At 46.6% G+C, this 14,840-nt stretch overlaps 1 protein-coding gene across 2 annotated transcripts in view; it reads right to left on the bottom strand.

The window, feature by feature from the left end:
* Nucleotides 1-9,430, bottom strand: part of PGR (progesterone receptor) — a 99,548-nt gene extending 90,118 nt beyond the window's left edge. For both annotated transcript variants that reach the window (XM_070942887.1, XM_070942888.1), the window contains exon 1: nucleotides 7,925-9,430. In XM_070942887.1, coding sequence (XP_070798988.1) covers nucleotides 7,925-9,402 — 1,478 coding nt within the window. In that variant the 5' untranslated portion in view covers nucleotides 9,403-9,430. The remainder of the gene's footprint in view (nucleotides 1-7,924) is intronic.
* Nucleotides 9,431-14,840: the final 5,410 nt, after the last annotated feature.

Here is a 14,840-nt window from a genome sequence, read left to right as displayed (position 1 = left end):
ACAACAATCCCTTGCATCGGGGTGGAGTCGGGGCAACTGAATGGAGCTGAGTGTTTGCTGGCCAGATGCCCTTCCTGTCACCAACACAGAGTTCACAGCTGATATTTACTCATTGTGCCCAGAGAGAGAAATACCTGCCACTACCTAGGATCGAACTCACAGTGTCCTGATTGTGAGGCGATCAGAATCCCCATGGTCTACGGTCATAATTTGGGTGCTTGGCAACCAGCTTGTATATACTTATTTATTTATTTATTTATTTATTTATTTATTTATTTATTTATTTATTTATTTATTATTTATTTATTTATTTATTTATTTATTTATTTATTTATTATTTAAATTTGTATACCGCCCTTTTCCCGAAGGACTCAGGGCGGTGCACAGCCAAAATTAAAATACATACAATACAAAATTTAAAATAATTTAAAAGCAGAATTAAATAGAATTGGCTTGCAGGATGGTTGCGATGGTTGCAGGATCCTAAGGTCACGTGATCACCGCTTGTGATCTTCCCAGCCTTCTAAGAAGCAAAATCAATTGGGGGGGGGGGGGAGCTGGATTCACTTAACAACCAGATGATTCACTTAACAACTGCAGCGATTTGCTTAATAATTCTTTTGTGTGGCAAAACTGGTCATAAAGTCAGGTATGGCTCACTTCACCATTGCCTTGCTTAGTGTGGGTAGTCCTCAATTTACAACAGTTCATTTAGTGACCGTTCGAAGTTAGAATAACACTGAAAAAAGTGACTTAGGACCATTGTGGCATCCCCAGGGTCATGTGATCAAAATTCAGATGCTTGGCAACTGACCCATATTTGTGATGATTGTAGAGTCCTGGGGTCATGTGTTCACCTTTTGTAACCTTCTGACAAGCAAGCCAGATCGACTTAACAACCATGTTATTAACTTAACAATTGCAGTGATTCATTAAACAACTGCGGCAAGAATAAAATGTCCCATTTTACTTAACTGTCTCACTTAACAGCTGTTTTCGCCTCCCAGTAAATATTACGCCAAGTAGTAGTAGCAGTAGCAGTAGTTATAGTAGTAGGTCTGTGCGTCCCTTCTTTAATAGCCTAGCTACGGGTGCATACTTCTCTCTTTATTGATAAAAGATACTAGGTATTTTTTTTTAATTGGAAGAGGTCTATTTGGAAGTACCTAACCCATACTTAGTTCTGACCAGTGGTTAGAATACAGAATTGCAGGCTGTTTCTACTGACTGACTGCTGCCAGAAGTTTGGCAGTTCAAATCTCATCAAGCTCAGGGTTGACTCAACCTTCCATCCCTCTGAAGTCAATAAAATGAGGACCCAAATTGTTGGGGGCAATAGGCTGACACTGTAGACCGTTTAGAGAGGGCTGTAAAAGCACTGCAAAATGGTATATTTTTCAGAGTATAAGATGCTCTGGACTATAAGATGCACCTACCTTTTTGGGGGGGGGGGGGAACAAGAAAAAAAAATCTGCCTCTGCCTCCCAGTAATTTGCCTCCTTGCAGCAAACAGCAAACAGCAGAGGCTGAAAATGGGGCTCGTGGAGGTGGCAATAGGCAATGGCAATCCCTGCAGCCTGAAACAGCTGATGGCTGGGAGGCCGATTCAACCGTCAATCAGCTGCTTGTACTAATCAGGCTGTGCTGAAGCTGAAACTGAAACGGGCTGTTTGCTGCAAGGAGGCAAATTGCTGGGAGGCAGAGGCCAAAGGGTGGGGGCCAGCAGGTGGGCAGGGCTACATTCAGCGTATAAGACACACCCAAATTTTCACCCTCTTTTAGGGGGGAGAAAGTGCGTCTTATACTCCGAAAAATACGGTAAGTGCTATTTCTATATTGTATTCCTGTCTTCTAACATATAGGTGCAAAAATAGGTGTTTCCTTGAAACTACATTTTTTCCTAACCAAAGTATGAACTATCAACCCCCATCAATCCTCAAACCCCACCTTGATGGCTTTGTTTTATGTGAACCAAAAACTTCCCCTTGGTTTCACAACTCCTCAAATGTCTCCATCAACACGCCCAGTAGCTGGACTGAGTTTCACCTCTGCACTGATGTCACGCCAGATAAATCTATTATCTATGTCACTTACTTACAAAGCAGAAATTTCAGTTTCCCATCACTAGGGCTAGTTCTATGTAACTACCAGATTTTAACTAGGACAGTGATGGCTAACTTTTTGCTGTCACGTGCCAAAAGCGGGGGTGGCGGAGGGGGGTCGCGTGGGTGCATGCCCTCACCTATAATTCAATGTGCCCTGGTCCCCACGCATGCGCGCACAATCCCCCCCCCACACACTTCCTCCCACTTTTAGCACATGATGGCCCGGTGGGCCCAGTAGGCCCATTTTTCACCGTCTCCAGGCTTGGGGATGGCAAAACTGCCTGGGGAGGGCAAAAACGGCCTTCCCCACCCCCCTTGAGGCCCTCTGGAGTCCGGAAACGGCCCATTTCCCGACTTCTGGTGGGACCGGAAGGCCCATTTTTTGCCTTCCCAGGCTCCAAAGGCTTTTTAGGAGCCTGGGGAGAGCGAAAATGGCCTTCCCCACCCCCTGGAGGCCCTCCAGAGTCCAGAAACCACCCATTTCCCGACTTCCGGTGGGCCCAGAAGGCCCAAAAATCAGTTGGCCAGGGCGCATGCCCACTCGAGCTGAGCTAGGGCAATGCTCGCGTGCCCATAGATATGGCTCCGTGTGCCACGCGTGCCATAGATTCGCCATCACGGAACTAGGAGAAAGGCCTACTTAAAAATCTGGTGCATACTCTTTAAAAGAGGTTACAGTTACATATACTGTATATTGTAAAGAATGATCACCACAAACAGTGAAAGTGTCGTACAAACTCTGCAAACTGTCAAGGGACTACATTTGTTTTTAACTACAGGACATCCTCGACTTACGACCACAATTGAGCCCCAAATTTTTGTTGCTAAGTGAAAAATCCGTTAAATGAATTTTGCCCCATTATACAACCTTTCTCGCCACAGTTGTTAAGTGAATCAATGCAGCTGTTAAGTTAGGAACACGGTTGTTAAGTGAATCTGGTTTTCCCACTGACTTTGCTGATCGGATCACATGACCTCTCGTGACACTTCAACGGTCATAAATGCGGGTCAGTTCCCAAGCATCTCAATTTTGATCACGTGACCGCAGGGATGCTGCAACGGTCATAAGTGTGAAAAATGGTCACAAATCACTTTTTTCAGTTCCGTTGTAACGTTGAACAGTCGCTAAGTGGACTGTTGTAAGTCGAGGACTACCAATATGGTTTAGGACAAACAGCCTGTATTTTTCTCGTAAGACACAGTTATCTGTATGGCAGCTGTTCATATTTTTTTCAGCATCATTTGTATTGTAGAAGCTTGACTCATAATAAGCAAAAACAAATTCTGACACTTACAGTAACGTCAGTGAATATAATGAGATCCGTTAATGGCAAATTGTAAGGATGAATGGAAGAGAGAAAAGGTTTTGCACATTTATCCTTTAGTATATATCAGAACTGCTCTTTTTCCAGGCTGACATAGAGCATATGTTTTTCTCCTACCTAGTCTATTTTATTCTCACAACAACCTTGTCAGTTATATTTTAATTTCAGGTCACACAGCAAAGGACTGTGTGAAAAATAGGAAATGTCCCTGTGAATTTAATTTATCCCAACGCTAAAAAGTGGATATCAACTCAATATCCAAAAGTGGATATCAACTCAATATTTTAAAATCTGCAGTTGAACAAAACTTTCAATAAGTATCAACAAACAAGACCAAAAGTTCTTTTTTTTTTAAAAAAAAGAGAAAATCAGATAACGAACAGCTGTAACTGACATTCCCAGGCTGAAAATGCAAATGGTTTTGCAGAATAATGAGTTGTCATGATCATGAATTATCGCCATTAGCTAAAGCGCATTTAATCATTAACAACCGCAGCCTACTTTTGTTCATTGAAAAACAAATCCTACAATGGAGCCACAGCCTTAAGCAACTAAAATGAACAACCAAATAACCATTATTATTCATAAGAGTCCTATCCCAGACTTCTTAACATAGAATAACAGAGTTGGAAGGGACCTTGGAGGTGGTAGATTTTGGAGAAACCCTTCTATATTTCCACCTCTCACAATACTAGACAACACAGTATCAACAGTAGAGACCTTCAAATTTCTAGATTCTACCATATCACAAGATCTAAAATGGACAGCTAACATCAAAAAGTCATCAAAAAAGCACAACAAAGAATGTTCTTTCTGCGCCAACTCAGAAAGCTCAAACTGCCCAAGGAGCTGCTGATTCCGTTCTACAGAGGAATTATTGAGTCTGTCATCTGCATCTCTATAACTGTCTGATTTGGCTCTGCAACCCAACAAGACAGACACAGACTTCAGAGGATAATCAGAACTGCAGAAAAAACAATTGCTACCAACCTGCCTTCCATTGAGGACTTGTATACTGCACGAGTCAAAAATGTGAAAATATCTACAGACCCTCATATCCTGGACATAAACTGTTTCAACTCCTACCCTCTAAACGATGCTATAGAGCACTGCACACCAGAAAAAACTAGACACAAGAACAGTTTTTTCCCAAACGCCATCACTCGGCTAAACAAATAATTCCCTCAACGCTGTCAAACTATTTACTAAGTCTGCACTACTATTCTCATCGTTTCCACCACCCATCTCCTTCCACTTGTGACTTGTATGACTGTAACTTTGTTGCTTGTATCCTTACGATTTATATTGATATTGTTTCCTGATTGCTTATTTGTACCCTATGACTATCATTAAGTGCTGTACCTTATGATTCTTGATGAACTATAATTATGAGCTATAATTGTACTCAACAATGAACTAAAGGGCCACCATCAGTGAGCTGTTGGACAGTATTACTTGGTCTGTTGTGTGGATGTTTGGGTGGTTTAGGGGTGGAGAACTGTGGTGGGTGGGAGTATGTTTGGGGATTGCTGTGTGTGTTGGACCTGGTCTATGGGTGTTAAGTGAATTTCGTTGTATGGGTATACTGTGTATACACGTACAATGACAATAAAGTTATTATTATTATTATGAATGTATCTTCCCTTATGTAACTGAAAACATATGCCCCAAGACAAATTCCTTGTGTGTCCAATCACACTTGGCCAATAAAAAATTCTATTCTATTCTATTCTATTCTATTCTATTCTATTCTATTCTATTCTATTCTATTCTATTCTATTCTATTCTATTCTATTCTATTCTATGGCTGTCCAGTTTCTTCTTGAAAGCCTCCAGTGATGCAGCACCCACAATTTCTGAAGGCAAGCCATTTCACTAGTTAATTGTTCTCCCTGTTAGGAAGTTTCTCCTTAGTTCTTAGATGGTTAGTTTCCATCCATTGTTTCTTGTCTTGCCTTCTGTTGACACCCTCGTCTTTGTGGCAGCCCCTTTCTTCAACCTGAAGCTCTCCAGATAAGTTGGAACTAAATGTTTGAGAATTCTGCGAAACGGGAAAAGACCATTTGGAATATACTCAAGTGGAAAAACCAAAGGGCTTATTATGATCCACACTTTAATAATGCTTTATAGCTCTCAACTAGTCCTGCTCCACTGAACAGCTTTAATATTTTACCAACCTTCTCCAACCTGGCATCTTTCAAGGGGTGACAGATGACAACTTCTCTAATTTCCCAGAACAGGGAAGATGGGATTTGTAGTCCAACATTAATGGAAAACCATGCAAGGAACATTAATTGGGAGATAAGACGTTCTAGTAAAATTACAACAGTCTAACAGGAGAATGCAGTACAGTCACAGCAGATGGCAGTATTGAGCAGATTCTGTCTGATTTTCTAGAGAAGTAAAGTCCTGGTAGGGGTTGAGTTAGAAGCCAGGAGATTGTGAGTTCTAGTCCCGCCTTGGGCATGAAAGCCACCTGAGAGATTTTGGGTCATTCACTCTCTCTCAGCCCAACCCACCTCACAAGTTGTTGTCATTGGGGCAAATAGGAAGGAGTATTAGGTATGTTTGCCATCTTGAGTTACTTATAAAGTAATGAAGGTGGGATGCAACTCTAATGAATAAAATAAATCAATGAACTAAGCACAGTTAGATCTCGTAAGGGTGGGACACCACTAGGAAAAGATGAAAGCTGGACTGGAAAGTTGATAAACCTCTAAAAGAAGGCAGTGTAAATTTTGCCAAGGACACCCTGTGGAAATGCCCACCAAAAGTCAAGCTGACCCTGATGAAAAACTAGCCACTGTTTTTTTTTTTTTAAGCTATTTTTAAACTATTCTGATATTGGAGTGTTGCAATGTGTGTGTGCACAGACATGCAGTGGTGAAAGAGCTGGATTCTTCTGGCTTTGTTCACAGATTTGCCAATTTTTTTAAAAAAACTGCCTCTTCACACATCACAAAGCGTTCCACACACACAATTTACCAATTGTATTATTTCTGATTAATGATAATGATGCACCCTTAAGGCAGGGGTCTTCAAACTTGGCAGCTTTAAGACTTGTGGACTTCAACTCTCAGCATAGCTGGCTGGAGAATTCTGGGAGTTGAAGTCCACAAGTCTTAAAGCTGCCAAGTTTGAAGACCTCTGCCTTAAGTTATTTTCAACTCTTACCGACTACCCTGATAGATCCATATTCTTTCTAGCTGTAGGAAAAACTGACTTCCAGTAGCTGCTAGGGTTCAAAAGTGACAAGGGGCAAGGGGGAATGGATGAATCCAGACCAAAGATATCCCAATATTCTCCAAAGCACCTGAGGGCAGGTCAAGAAGTAATGGGTGGAAATCTGGAGAATTGTAAGCACGAAATGATTTCAACCGATTGAGATGCTGTCTATAATTGTTTGTAAGGATGATATTTTTATGTTGTTGTTGTGCTTTTTTTTTGTTTTTTTATTTTTCATCTAAAATAAAACTTTTTCAAAAAAAAAAAGAAGAAGTAATGGGTGGAAACTAATCTATTTATTATTGTTGTTTTTATTGTGATTTTATTGCTGTGAGCCACCCCGAGTCCTTCGGGAGAAGGACGGCATATAAATTGTAATAAACTTAAACTTAAACTTAATCCAGGAAAGAAGCAACCTAGAACTAAGGAGAAATTTCCTGACAGTTAGAACAATTAATCAGTGGAACAACTTACTTCCAGAAGTTGTAAATGCTCCAACACTGGAAGTTTTTAAGAAGAGATTGGATAACCATTTGTCTGAAGTGGTGTAGGGTTTCCTGCCTAAGCAGGGGGTTGGACTAGAAGACCTCCAAAGTCCCTTCCAACTCTGTTATTCTATTAATTAAGATTAACTTGCTTTCAGAAGTTATGGGTGCTCCAACACTGGAGGCTTTTAAGAAGAGTTTGGACAGTCATCTGTCTTAAAATGGTATAGGGTCTCCTGCATGAGCAGGAGGCTGGACTAGAAGATCTCCAAGTCCCCTTCCAACTCTGTTATTCTGCTAATTATAGAGTTTGAGGAGTCTCATTAGTATCTTTCCCACATACTGATAACACATGGAATTAAAAGAAACTTCCACTGGGCAGAATGACCCTGCTAAATATTCTTCGTTTAGGGTTCTCCCATAACTTACCAAGCCCTACTAAGCAGGTACATACAAAAGTATGAAGGCTATTGCTTTTAACGCATTGTAAGCCGCCCTGAGTCTCCGGAAAAGGGCGGCATATAAATCGAACCAACAAATAAATAAATAAACTAATAAACTAATAAACTAATAAACTAATAAACTAATAAACAAATAAACAAATAAACAAACAAACAAATAAATAAATAAATAAATAAATAAATAAATAAATAAATAAACAAACTTGACAGGTGTCAGTCATACTGACAGGGCATCTTCGGGTGGGGGGGGAGGAGAGTTGTATGATCATATAATAATTCACGGAAACCTCTTTGAGCCAAGGTGACTGAAGAAGCCCACTTACCTTATATAGCCCAGGTAAGGCGAATAAAACGGCTGCTGGCCGTGGAAGCCGAGCGGCTGGTACAGGGCTTGAGGCGGGGCGGCCGAGGTAGAGGGCAAAGCAAGAGCCTCCCTCTGCGTTATGGAGCTGGCGGAGGCTTTGTAAGGCGCTGGTCCGTATGAGGCCGGGAGGGCGCCGGCCGTGGCTGCAGCCACCTCCGCCTTGTAGAGGACGCACTCCAGGGTGGAGGACGGGGCGGAGGTCGTGGCGGCGGCTTCTAGGCTGCTCATGCTAGTATTCTTGGGCAGCGAAGGGGCGGCGATCGGCGGAGCGTAGTCCGGGCAAGGCCCCGGGGCGGCCGTTAAAGTCCCGGGCCCCAAATGCCCTCCGCCTTCGCTGCTGTTTTTGGCCACGGCCGCCGCGAGGCTCTCCTCTTTGATCTTGAAGCTGGGCTGAAAGTCCCCGCCGGTGCCCAAGAGGTAAAGCGGCGGCGGCGGCGGCGGCTGGTGCCCGTCTTTGGGCGGGTAGACGAAGCCGGAGAAGTCCTGGAGGTTGCAGGAGGCGGGCGAGGAAGCGGCGTTGGGGTGCCCGCAGAAGGGGCTCCAGTCCTGGCACTCTTCCACGTCCAGCAGCTGCCGCGTCCGGGCGGCTAAGTAAGCCGGGTTGAGAGGCAGGATGGGCACGTTGAGAAATTCGGGGCAGGCCGAGGGGGCGGCCAGGGAGGAGCGCCCCGAAACCGCCAGGAGTTTGCAAGAAGGGGAAGGGGAGGGAGGCTCTACTACCGCGTGGCCAAGCCCGGGCACCAGGTCTTCCTCCGCCGAGCAAGGCTGCTGCTGCTGCCCTCCTTTAGGCAGCGTGGAGGCTCCGGGGGCTGGAGCCCTGCCCCTCGGGCTCTTAAAAGGAGCTCCCTCCGCATCTTTAGCCGCCTTCCAAAGGGAAGGAGAGGCGGCGGCCGGGGGCGAAAGAGGCGGAGGAGGCGGCGGCGGCAGGAGGGAAGCGGCGTCGGCGGCGGCGGGCGCGCCCTCTTCTTTGCCGTCGAGGGAGCGGCGGGTGGGGAGCCCAGAGGACAAGTCCGGGATCTCCGAGCCGAAGAAAGACGACCAAGCCGCCGAAGGGCTGTCCGTGTGGCTGGAAGCCGAGGTCAGAAAAGTATCCAGAACTCGGTCCAGGGCATCTTTGCCCGACGGCAAGCCCGAACTTTCCTGGGTCAAGGAAGAGGCCGTGAGCTGGTCTCCTGCCTTGAGACATGAGTTTTCTTCCTCTCCCTGGTCTTCCTCGTCGTCGTCGTCCTCCTCCTCCTCGTCTTCCTCGTCCTCCTCGTCTTCGCTGCTTCTGGCATACAGAAGGCCGTCCAGGGTCAGATCGATGGCCTCGACCCTCTCCCTTCCAACGAAAGGATCCCGATCCGATGGGTGAGGAGGTACCAGGAGGATTGACCCATCCTGGGTGGAAGAGGTGGAGGCAGCCGAGGGCTCCCTGGTCACTCCCTTGGCTTTCATCTTCCCTGGCACACCCCGAAAATTTCACGGAAGGCGCACCTGAGTAGACCTAAAGCTGGACGGGACGGGCGGGGCGCAGCCTCTGCACCCTGGACATCCAAATCCTTCGGTTGGTCACATCCTCGGAACCAACGGGGGGGTGGGGGGGGTTGCTTCCTCCTGGAGCTGGGTGTGGGGGGGGGCTGGAGAGGAGGGGAGGGGTGCTCCGGCTGGACAGGCCTGGTTGCTCGGCTAACTCCACTCGGGATCGCGTTTCACGTGGAAGAAAGTGGCTGGATCCGAAAGGCTTCACGCGCGCTTGGTTCGCCGCCGCCGCTCCATGCCAAGGCTGGCTGAGGTCCGTTTCCCAAGAATCAGCCCGTCCCGGGTGCAGAAAAGTCCCGCAGACCCCTCGGAAGGAGGTTTCGGGGGCCGCACCTGCTTTGCTTTCCCAGGAAAAGGAGGGGGGGAAAAAAAAATAATGCACCTGCGTGGCGGTGCTGGATCAGCGCTCTCGAACTCGACGGCGGTTGCAAACTTTTTTCTCCTTTAAGGATTCCGCCCGTCCCGTCCTGCCACGGCGGCTCTTCTTGCGAGAAACGGCGGAGGCGCTTCCTCCAGGTCTCAGGTCGGCCACCTCTCGGTCCCCCAGGCGGCTGCAGAAAGCCGTCCCGACTTCTCGCTGTCCTGTCCAGGATGAGCGCCGGATTGTAATGCTAAAGCGAGAAGTGGGGAAGTCGAACCAACCTGCCCGCCTGAATCCGAAACCCGAGCTCTGCGCTGCCCCCTGGCGGCCAATTCCTGCTCACGGCGGAATTTAGGAACCGAGGCGGTGGGGCCCAACCCTACTGGCCGGGCGCCCTTCGGCTCCTCCTCTTTGCTCTGATGCTTTCCACCGCCTCTAATCGCTAGCCACGTCTCCCCTTCTTTGCATCTCTCTCTCTCTCTCTCTCTCTCTCTCTCTCTTTTTCCCCCTTTCCAGATTTGGGAGGAGGAGGAGGAGGAGGAGGAGGAGGAGGGACCCAGGCTGCAACTTTAGCAAAGTCAAAAAGGCAATAGGGCAGTGTTTCTCAACCTTGGAGGCTTGAAGATGGGTGGACTTCAACTCCCAGAATCCCCCAGCCAGCGCTGCTGGCTGGGGGATTCTGGGAGTTGAAGTCCACCCATCTTCAAGCCTCCAAGGTTGAGAAACACTGGCATAAGGGATGGATAATTCCAAGGTGCACATCTGCAGGGAGCAGGGGGCGGAGAGTCTCACAACCCTCGGACTCCGCAACCCTCACAACCCACAACCCTCTGGGCGTCGCTGCTGCTCTCGCTGGTCCTGAGATGGATCAACGGAGTGAGAAAAGTGAGGAGAGAGAGTGACCCATCACTGGTAGCAGATAGATGAAGCAATCAGGCAGTGTGTGTGTGTGTGTGTGTGTGTGTGTGTGTCCGTCCGTCCGTCCCCTTGGGGATTGCCCCGCTCTTTCTTTCTGTCCGTCCCCCAAAGCACAGGGCTTAGAAAGGTCAGGAGAACCTATAATGTAGTACATCAACCTTACTCACACCTGACGTGCCACAGCTACCTTTTTTTCAGGTGTGTCCCCATAACAGAGCCTTCTTGTGGTCTCCAGCTTTAAGCCTAAACCAGTAGGTAGCCTTTATGACCGCAACTGAGCCCAATGTTTCTGTTGTTAAGTGAGACATTTGCTAAGTGAGTTTTGCCCCCATTTTACCATCTTTCTTGCCACAGTTTTTTTTTTTTAATGTATTTTATTCATTTTAGGAAATTTCTATTGCCGCCTATTTGCACATGGCGACTAAAGGCGGCTTACAGGAATAGATAGATAGATAAATAGATAGATAGGAGAGAGAGAGAGAGAGAGAGAGAGAGAGAGAGATATGATGGATGGATGATAGATAGATAGATAGATAGATAGATAGATAGGAGAGAGAGAGAGAGATGATGGATGGATAGATGGATGGATAGATGATAGATAGATAGATAGATAGATAGATAGATAGATAGGCAGGCAAGCAGGCAGGCAGGTAGATAGAGATAGGTATAGCGATAGAGATAGAGATAGAGATAGAGATATATAGATATAGATATAGATATAGATATAGATATAGATATAGATATAGATATAGATATAGATATATCCTGTATATATCCTGTATATATTGTGGGTGTGGGTCAGTGGTGGATTGCCCCAGGTTCGCACCGGTTCTATAGAACTGGTAGTAAAACCGGCGGGAGGCCCCACCCACCGACCCCGACATCATCAAAACGCTTCTGCGCATGTGCAGAAGAGCGTGTGTGCGACCTCACTGCGAACCGGTAGTAAAGGTAAGTAGAACCTACCCCTAGTGTGGGTATGGGTGTATATCAGTGGTTTTCAAAATTTTTTACTACCGGTTCTGTGGGTGTGGCTTGGTGGGCGTGGCGTGGCATGGCTTGGTGGGCGTGGCAGGGGAAGGATACTGCAAAATCCCCAATTCCTCCCAATCAGCTGGGATTTGGGAGGCAGAGAAAGATGGGGGCGGGGCCAGTCAGAGGTGGTATTTACCAGTTCTCCGAACTACTCAAAATTTCCACTACCAGTTCTCCAGAACAGGTCAGAAGCTGCTGAAACCCACCTCTGGTGTATATACATACACGCACACGCACACGCACACACACAATAAATGTTAAGTGAATCACTGCAGTTGATAAGTTAGTAACCCAGTTGTTAAGTGAATCTGGCTTCCGTATTACCTTTGCTTGTCAGAAGGTTGCAAAGGAGGCCCCAGGACAATGCAACCATCATAAATATGAGTCAGTTGTCCAGCACCTGAATTTGGATTAGATGACCATGGGGATGCTGTATAGGTCATAAATGTAAAAAATGGTCGTAAGTCACTTTTTTCAGTGCCGTTGTAACCGTGAACTGTCACTAAACAAACTGTTGTAAGTGGAGGACCACCTGCATTTCTCAACCCTGGCAACTTTAAGAGGTGTGGACTTCAACTCTCAGAAATCATGGTGCTAGAGCTTATTGTGGTATTCTCCATGGACAGCCTCACTGTGTACAAAAACCATGGGAAGAGGAGCAAATAGAGGTAGGACAGTAACCACCAGAACCCAGCAGCCAATTTCATTCGGAGGTAATTTTCTACAGAGAGGAATATGTGTGAGGAGTACTTCAGCTCAAACAAAGAAGATACCTTTACTTACTAGAGATGCTGTTAAAGGCTGAACTACCAAATCATTAATCCAAAGCCACATTTTGCATACTCCATGGGTTGATGCTGCTGGGCACTGCCCCCAGGGGTGAAATGCTATTGGTTCACACCGGTTTGGGAGAACTGGTAGCGGCGGTGGCATGTGGTTTGGTGAAGCGGTAGCGGCGGCAGCAGCGCGAAGCTCCGCCCATCCGCCTGGAGGTCATTATTTCCTGGTTTTAACCAGGAAGTAACCTGTCTTTGACCCTCTGCGCATGCGCAGAAGGCTTTGCACATGCGCAGAGGGTCCAAAACCACATGTGACATGCGTGCTTCTGAACTGGTAGGGAAGGTAAGTAGATTTCACCCCTGACTGCTCCCCTTGCCATGCTTTGGTAGTGGTAAGTCCAAGTGGGGTCAATTGTTCCTTCCTTCACATCACTCTTGCTCTGCATTGACTGACAGGTCGAAGAATAGAATAGAGTAGGGTAGGGTAGGGTAGGGTAGAGTAGAGTAGAGTAGAGTAGAGTAGAGTAGAGTAGAGTAGAGTAGAACGGAACGGAACGGAACGGAACAGAACAGAACAGAACAGAACAGAAAACAGAACAGCAGAGTTGGAAGGGACATTGGAGGTCTTCTAGTCTAACCCCTTGCTTAGGAAGGAATCCCTATAGCATTTCACACAAATGGTTATCCAATCTCTTCCAGATGAAGAAACCCAATGATCCTTGCAATCTGTAGGCGGTCAAGCCAGTCCTTGAAACTACCGGTTCGGCAAACCAGATGTAAAATTAGCATCCGGTTCACCCGAATCGGTCCGAACCTGCTGAATCCCACCCCTGGGTCTATAAATAGAGGTAGACCTCTACTTATGACCACAATTGAGCATCAGATTTCGGTTGCTAAGCATGACAGTGGTAAAGTGAGTTTTGCCCCATTTTGCAACCTTTTTTTGCCACAGTTGTTAAATGAATCACTGCACTGCTTATGCGTACCATGTAGTTGTTAATTGAATCTGGCTTTCACCACGGACTTTGCTTGTGGGAAGATGGCCGGGAAGGTTACAAAGGGTGATCCCATGAACCCAGCACAGTACAACTTTCATCAATACCTGCCATTTGCCAAGTGGCCAAATTTTGATCACATGACCATGGGGATGCTGCAACAGTCATACAGTATGTGTGAAAAATAGTGACAGCAATAGCACTTCAATTTATATGCCACTTCATAGTGCTTTACAGCCATCTTTAAATGGTTTACAGAGTCACCATATTGCCCCCCAAAAAATCTGAGTCCTCATTTTACCGACCTCGGAAGGATGGAAGGCTGAGTCAACCTTGAATGGGTCAAGATCGAACTCTTGGTAGTGGGCAGAGTCAGCCTGCAATAATGCATTCTCACCACTGCTGCACCACAGTTCCTGGTGGTCATAAGTCACTTTTTTCAATGCCAATGTAACCTTTGAACGGTCATTAAACGAATGATTGTACATCAAAGACTACCTGTAGCTCAGCTGCCCAGGTTGCAGGTGCAGGGAAGGCAGTGGTGGAATTCAATTTTTTTACTACCAGTTCTGTGGGCGTGGCTTGGTGGGCATGGTGTGGCTTGGTGGGCGTGGCTTGGTGGGCCTGGCAGGGGAAGGATACTGCAAAATCTCCATTCCCACCCCACTCCAGGGGAAGGATAGTACAAAATCTCCATTCCCTCCCCACTCCTGGGGGAAGGATATTGCATAATCTCCATTCCCTCCCCTCTCCTGGGGGAAGGATATTGCAAAATCTCCATTCCCTCCCCACTCCTGGGGGAAGGATATTGAATAATCTCCATTCCCACCCCACTCTGGGGCCAGCCAGAGATGGTATTTGCCGGTTCTCCAAACTACTCAAACTTTCCGCTACCAGTTCTCTAGAACCTGTCAGAACCTGCTGGATTTCACCCTGAGGGAAGGGATCTATAATGAAGTGGAAGAGAATTCTTCTCAGTCCCTATTCTAATGCTGCCCACCAAGTCTCATGATGTCTCACTGGCTAAGTGGCTCAGTGGCTAAGACACTGAACTTGTCGATTAGAAAGGTTGGCCGTTCAGTGGTTCGAATCCCTAGTATAGGTCTCCTGCGTGAGCAGGGGGTGGGACTAGATAACCTGCAAGGTCCCTTCCAAATTTATTATTGTTTCCTGTTCTGTGTCCCATCAGCCAGGCTACTTTTAGATCCAGACTATTGCTAGACTCCAGAGCCAGCTCGCCTGACAGTTCACAGGGAGCAGTTGGGA

The sequence above is a fragment of the Pituophis catenifer genome, unplaced genomic scaffold (genome assembly GCF_029215685.1).
Source record: "Pituophis catenifer annectens isolate HBS135680 unplaced genomic scaffold, rPitCat1.0.hap2 SCAF_4, whole genome shotgun sequence".
Taxonomy (NCBI): domain Eukaryota; kingdom Metazoa; phylum Chordata; class Lepidosauria; order Squamata; family Colubridae; genus Pituophis; species Pituophis catenifer.
This window is presented reverse-complemented; position numbering and strand designations above follow the sequence as displayed.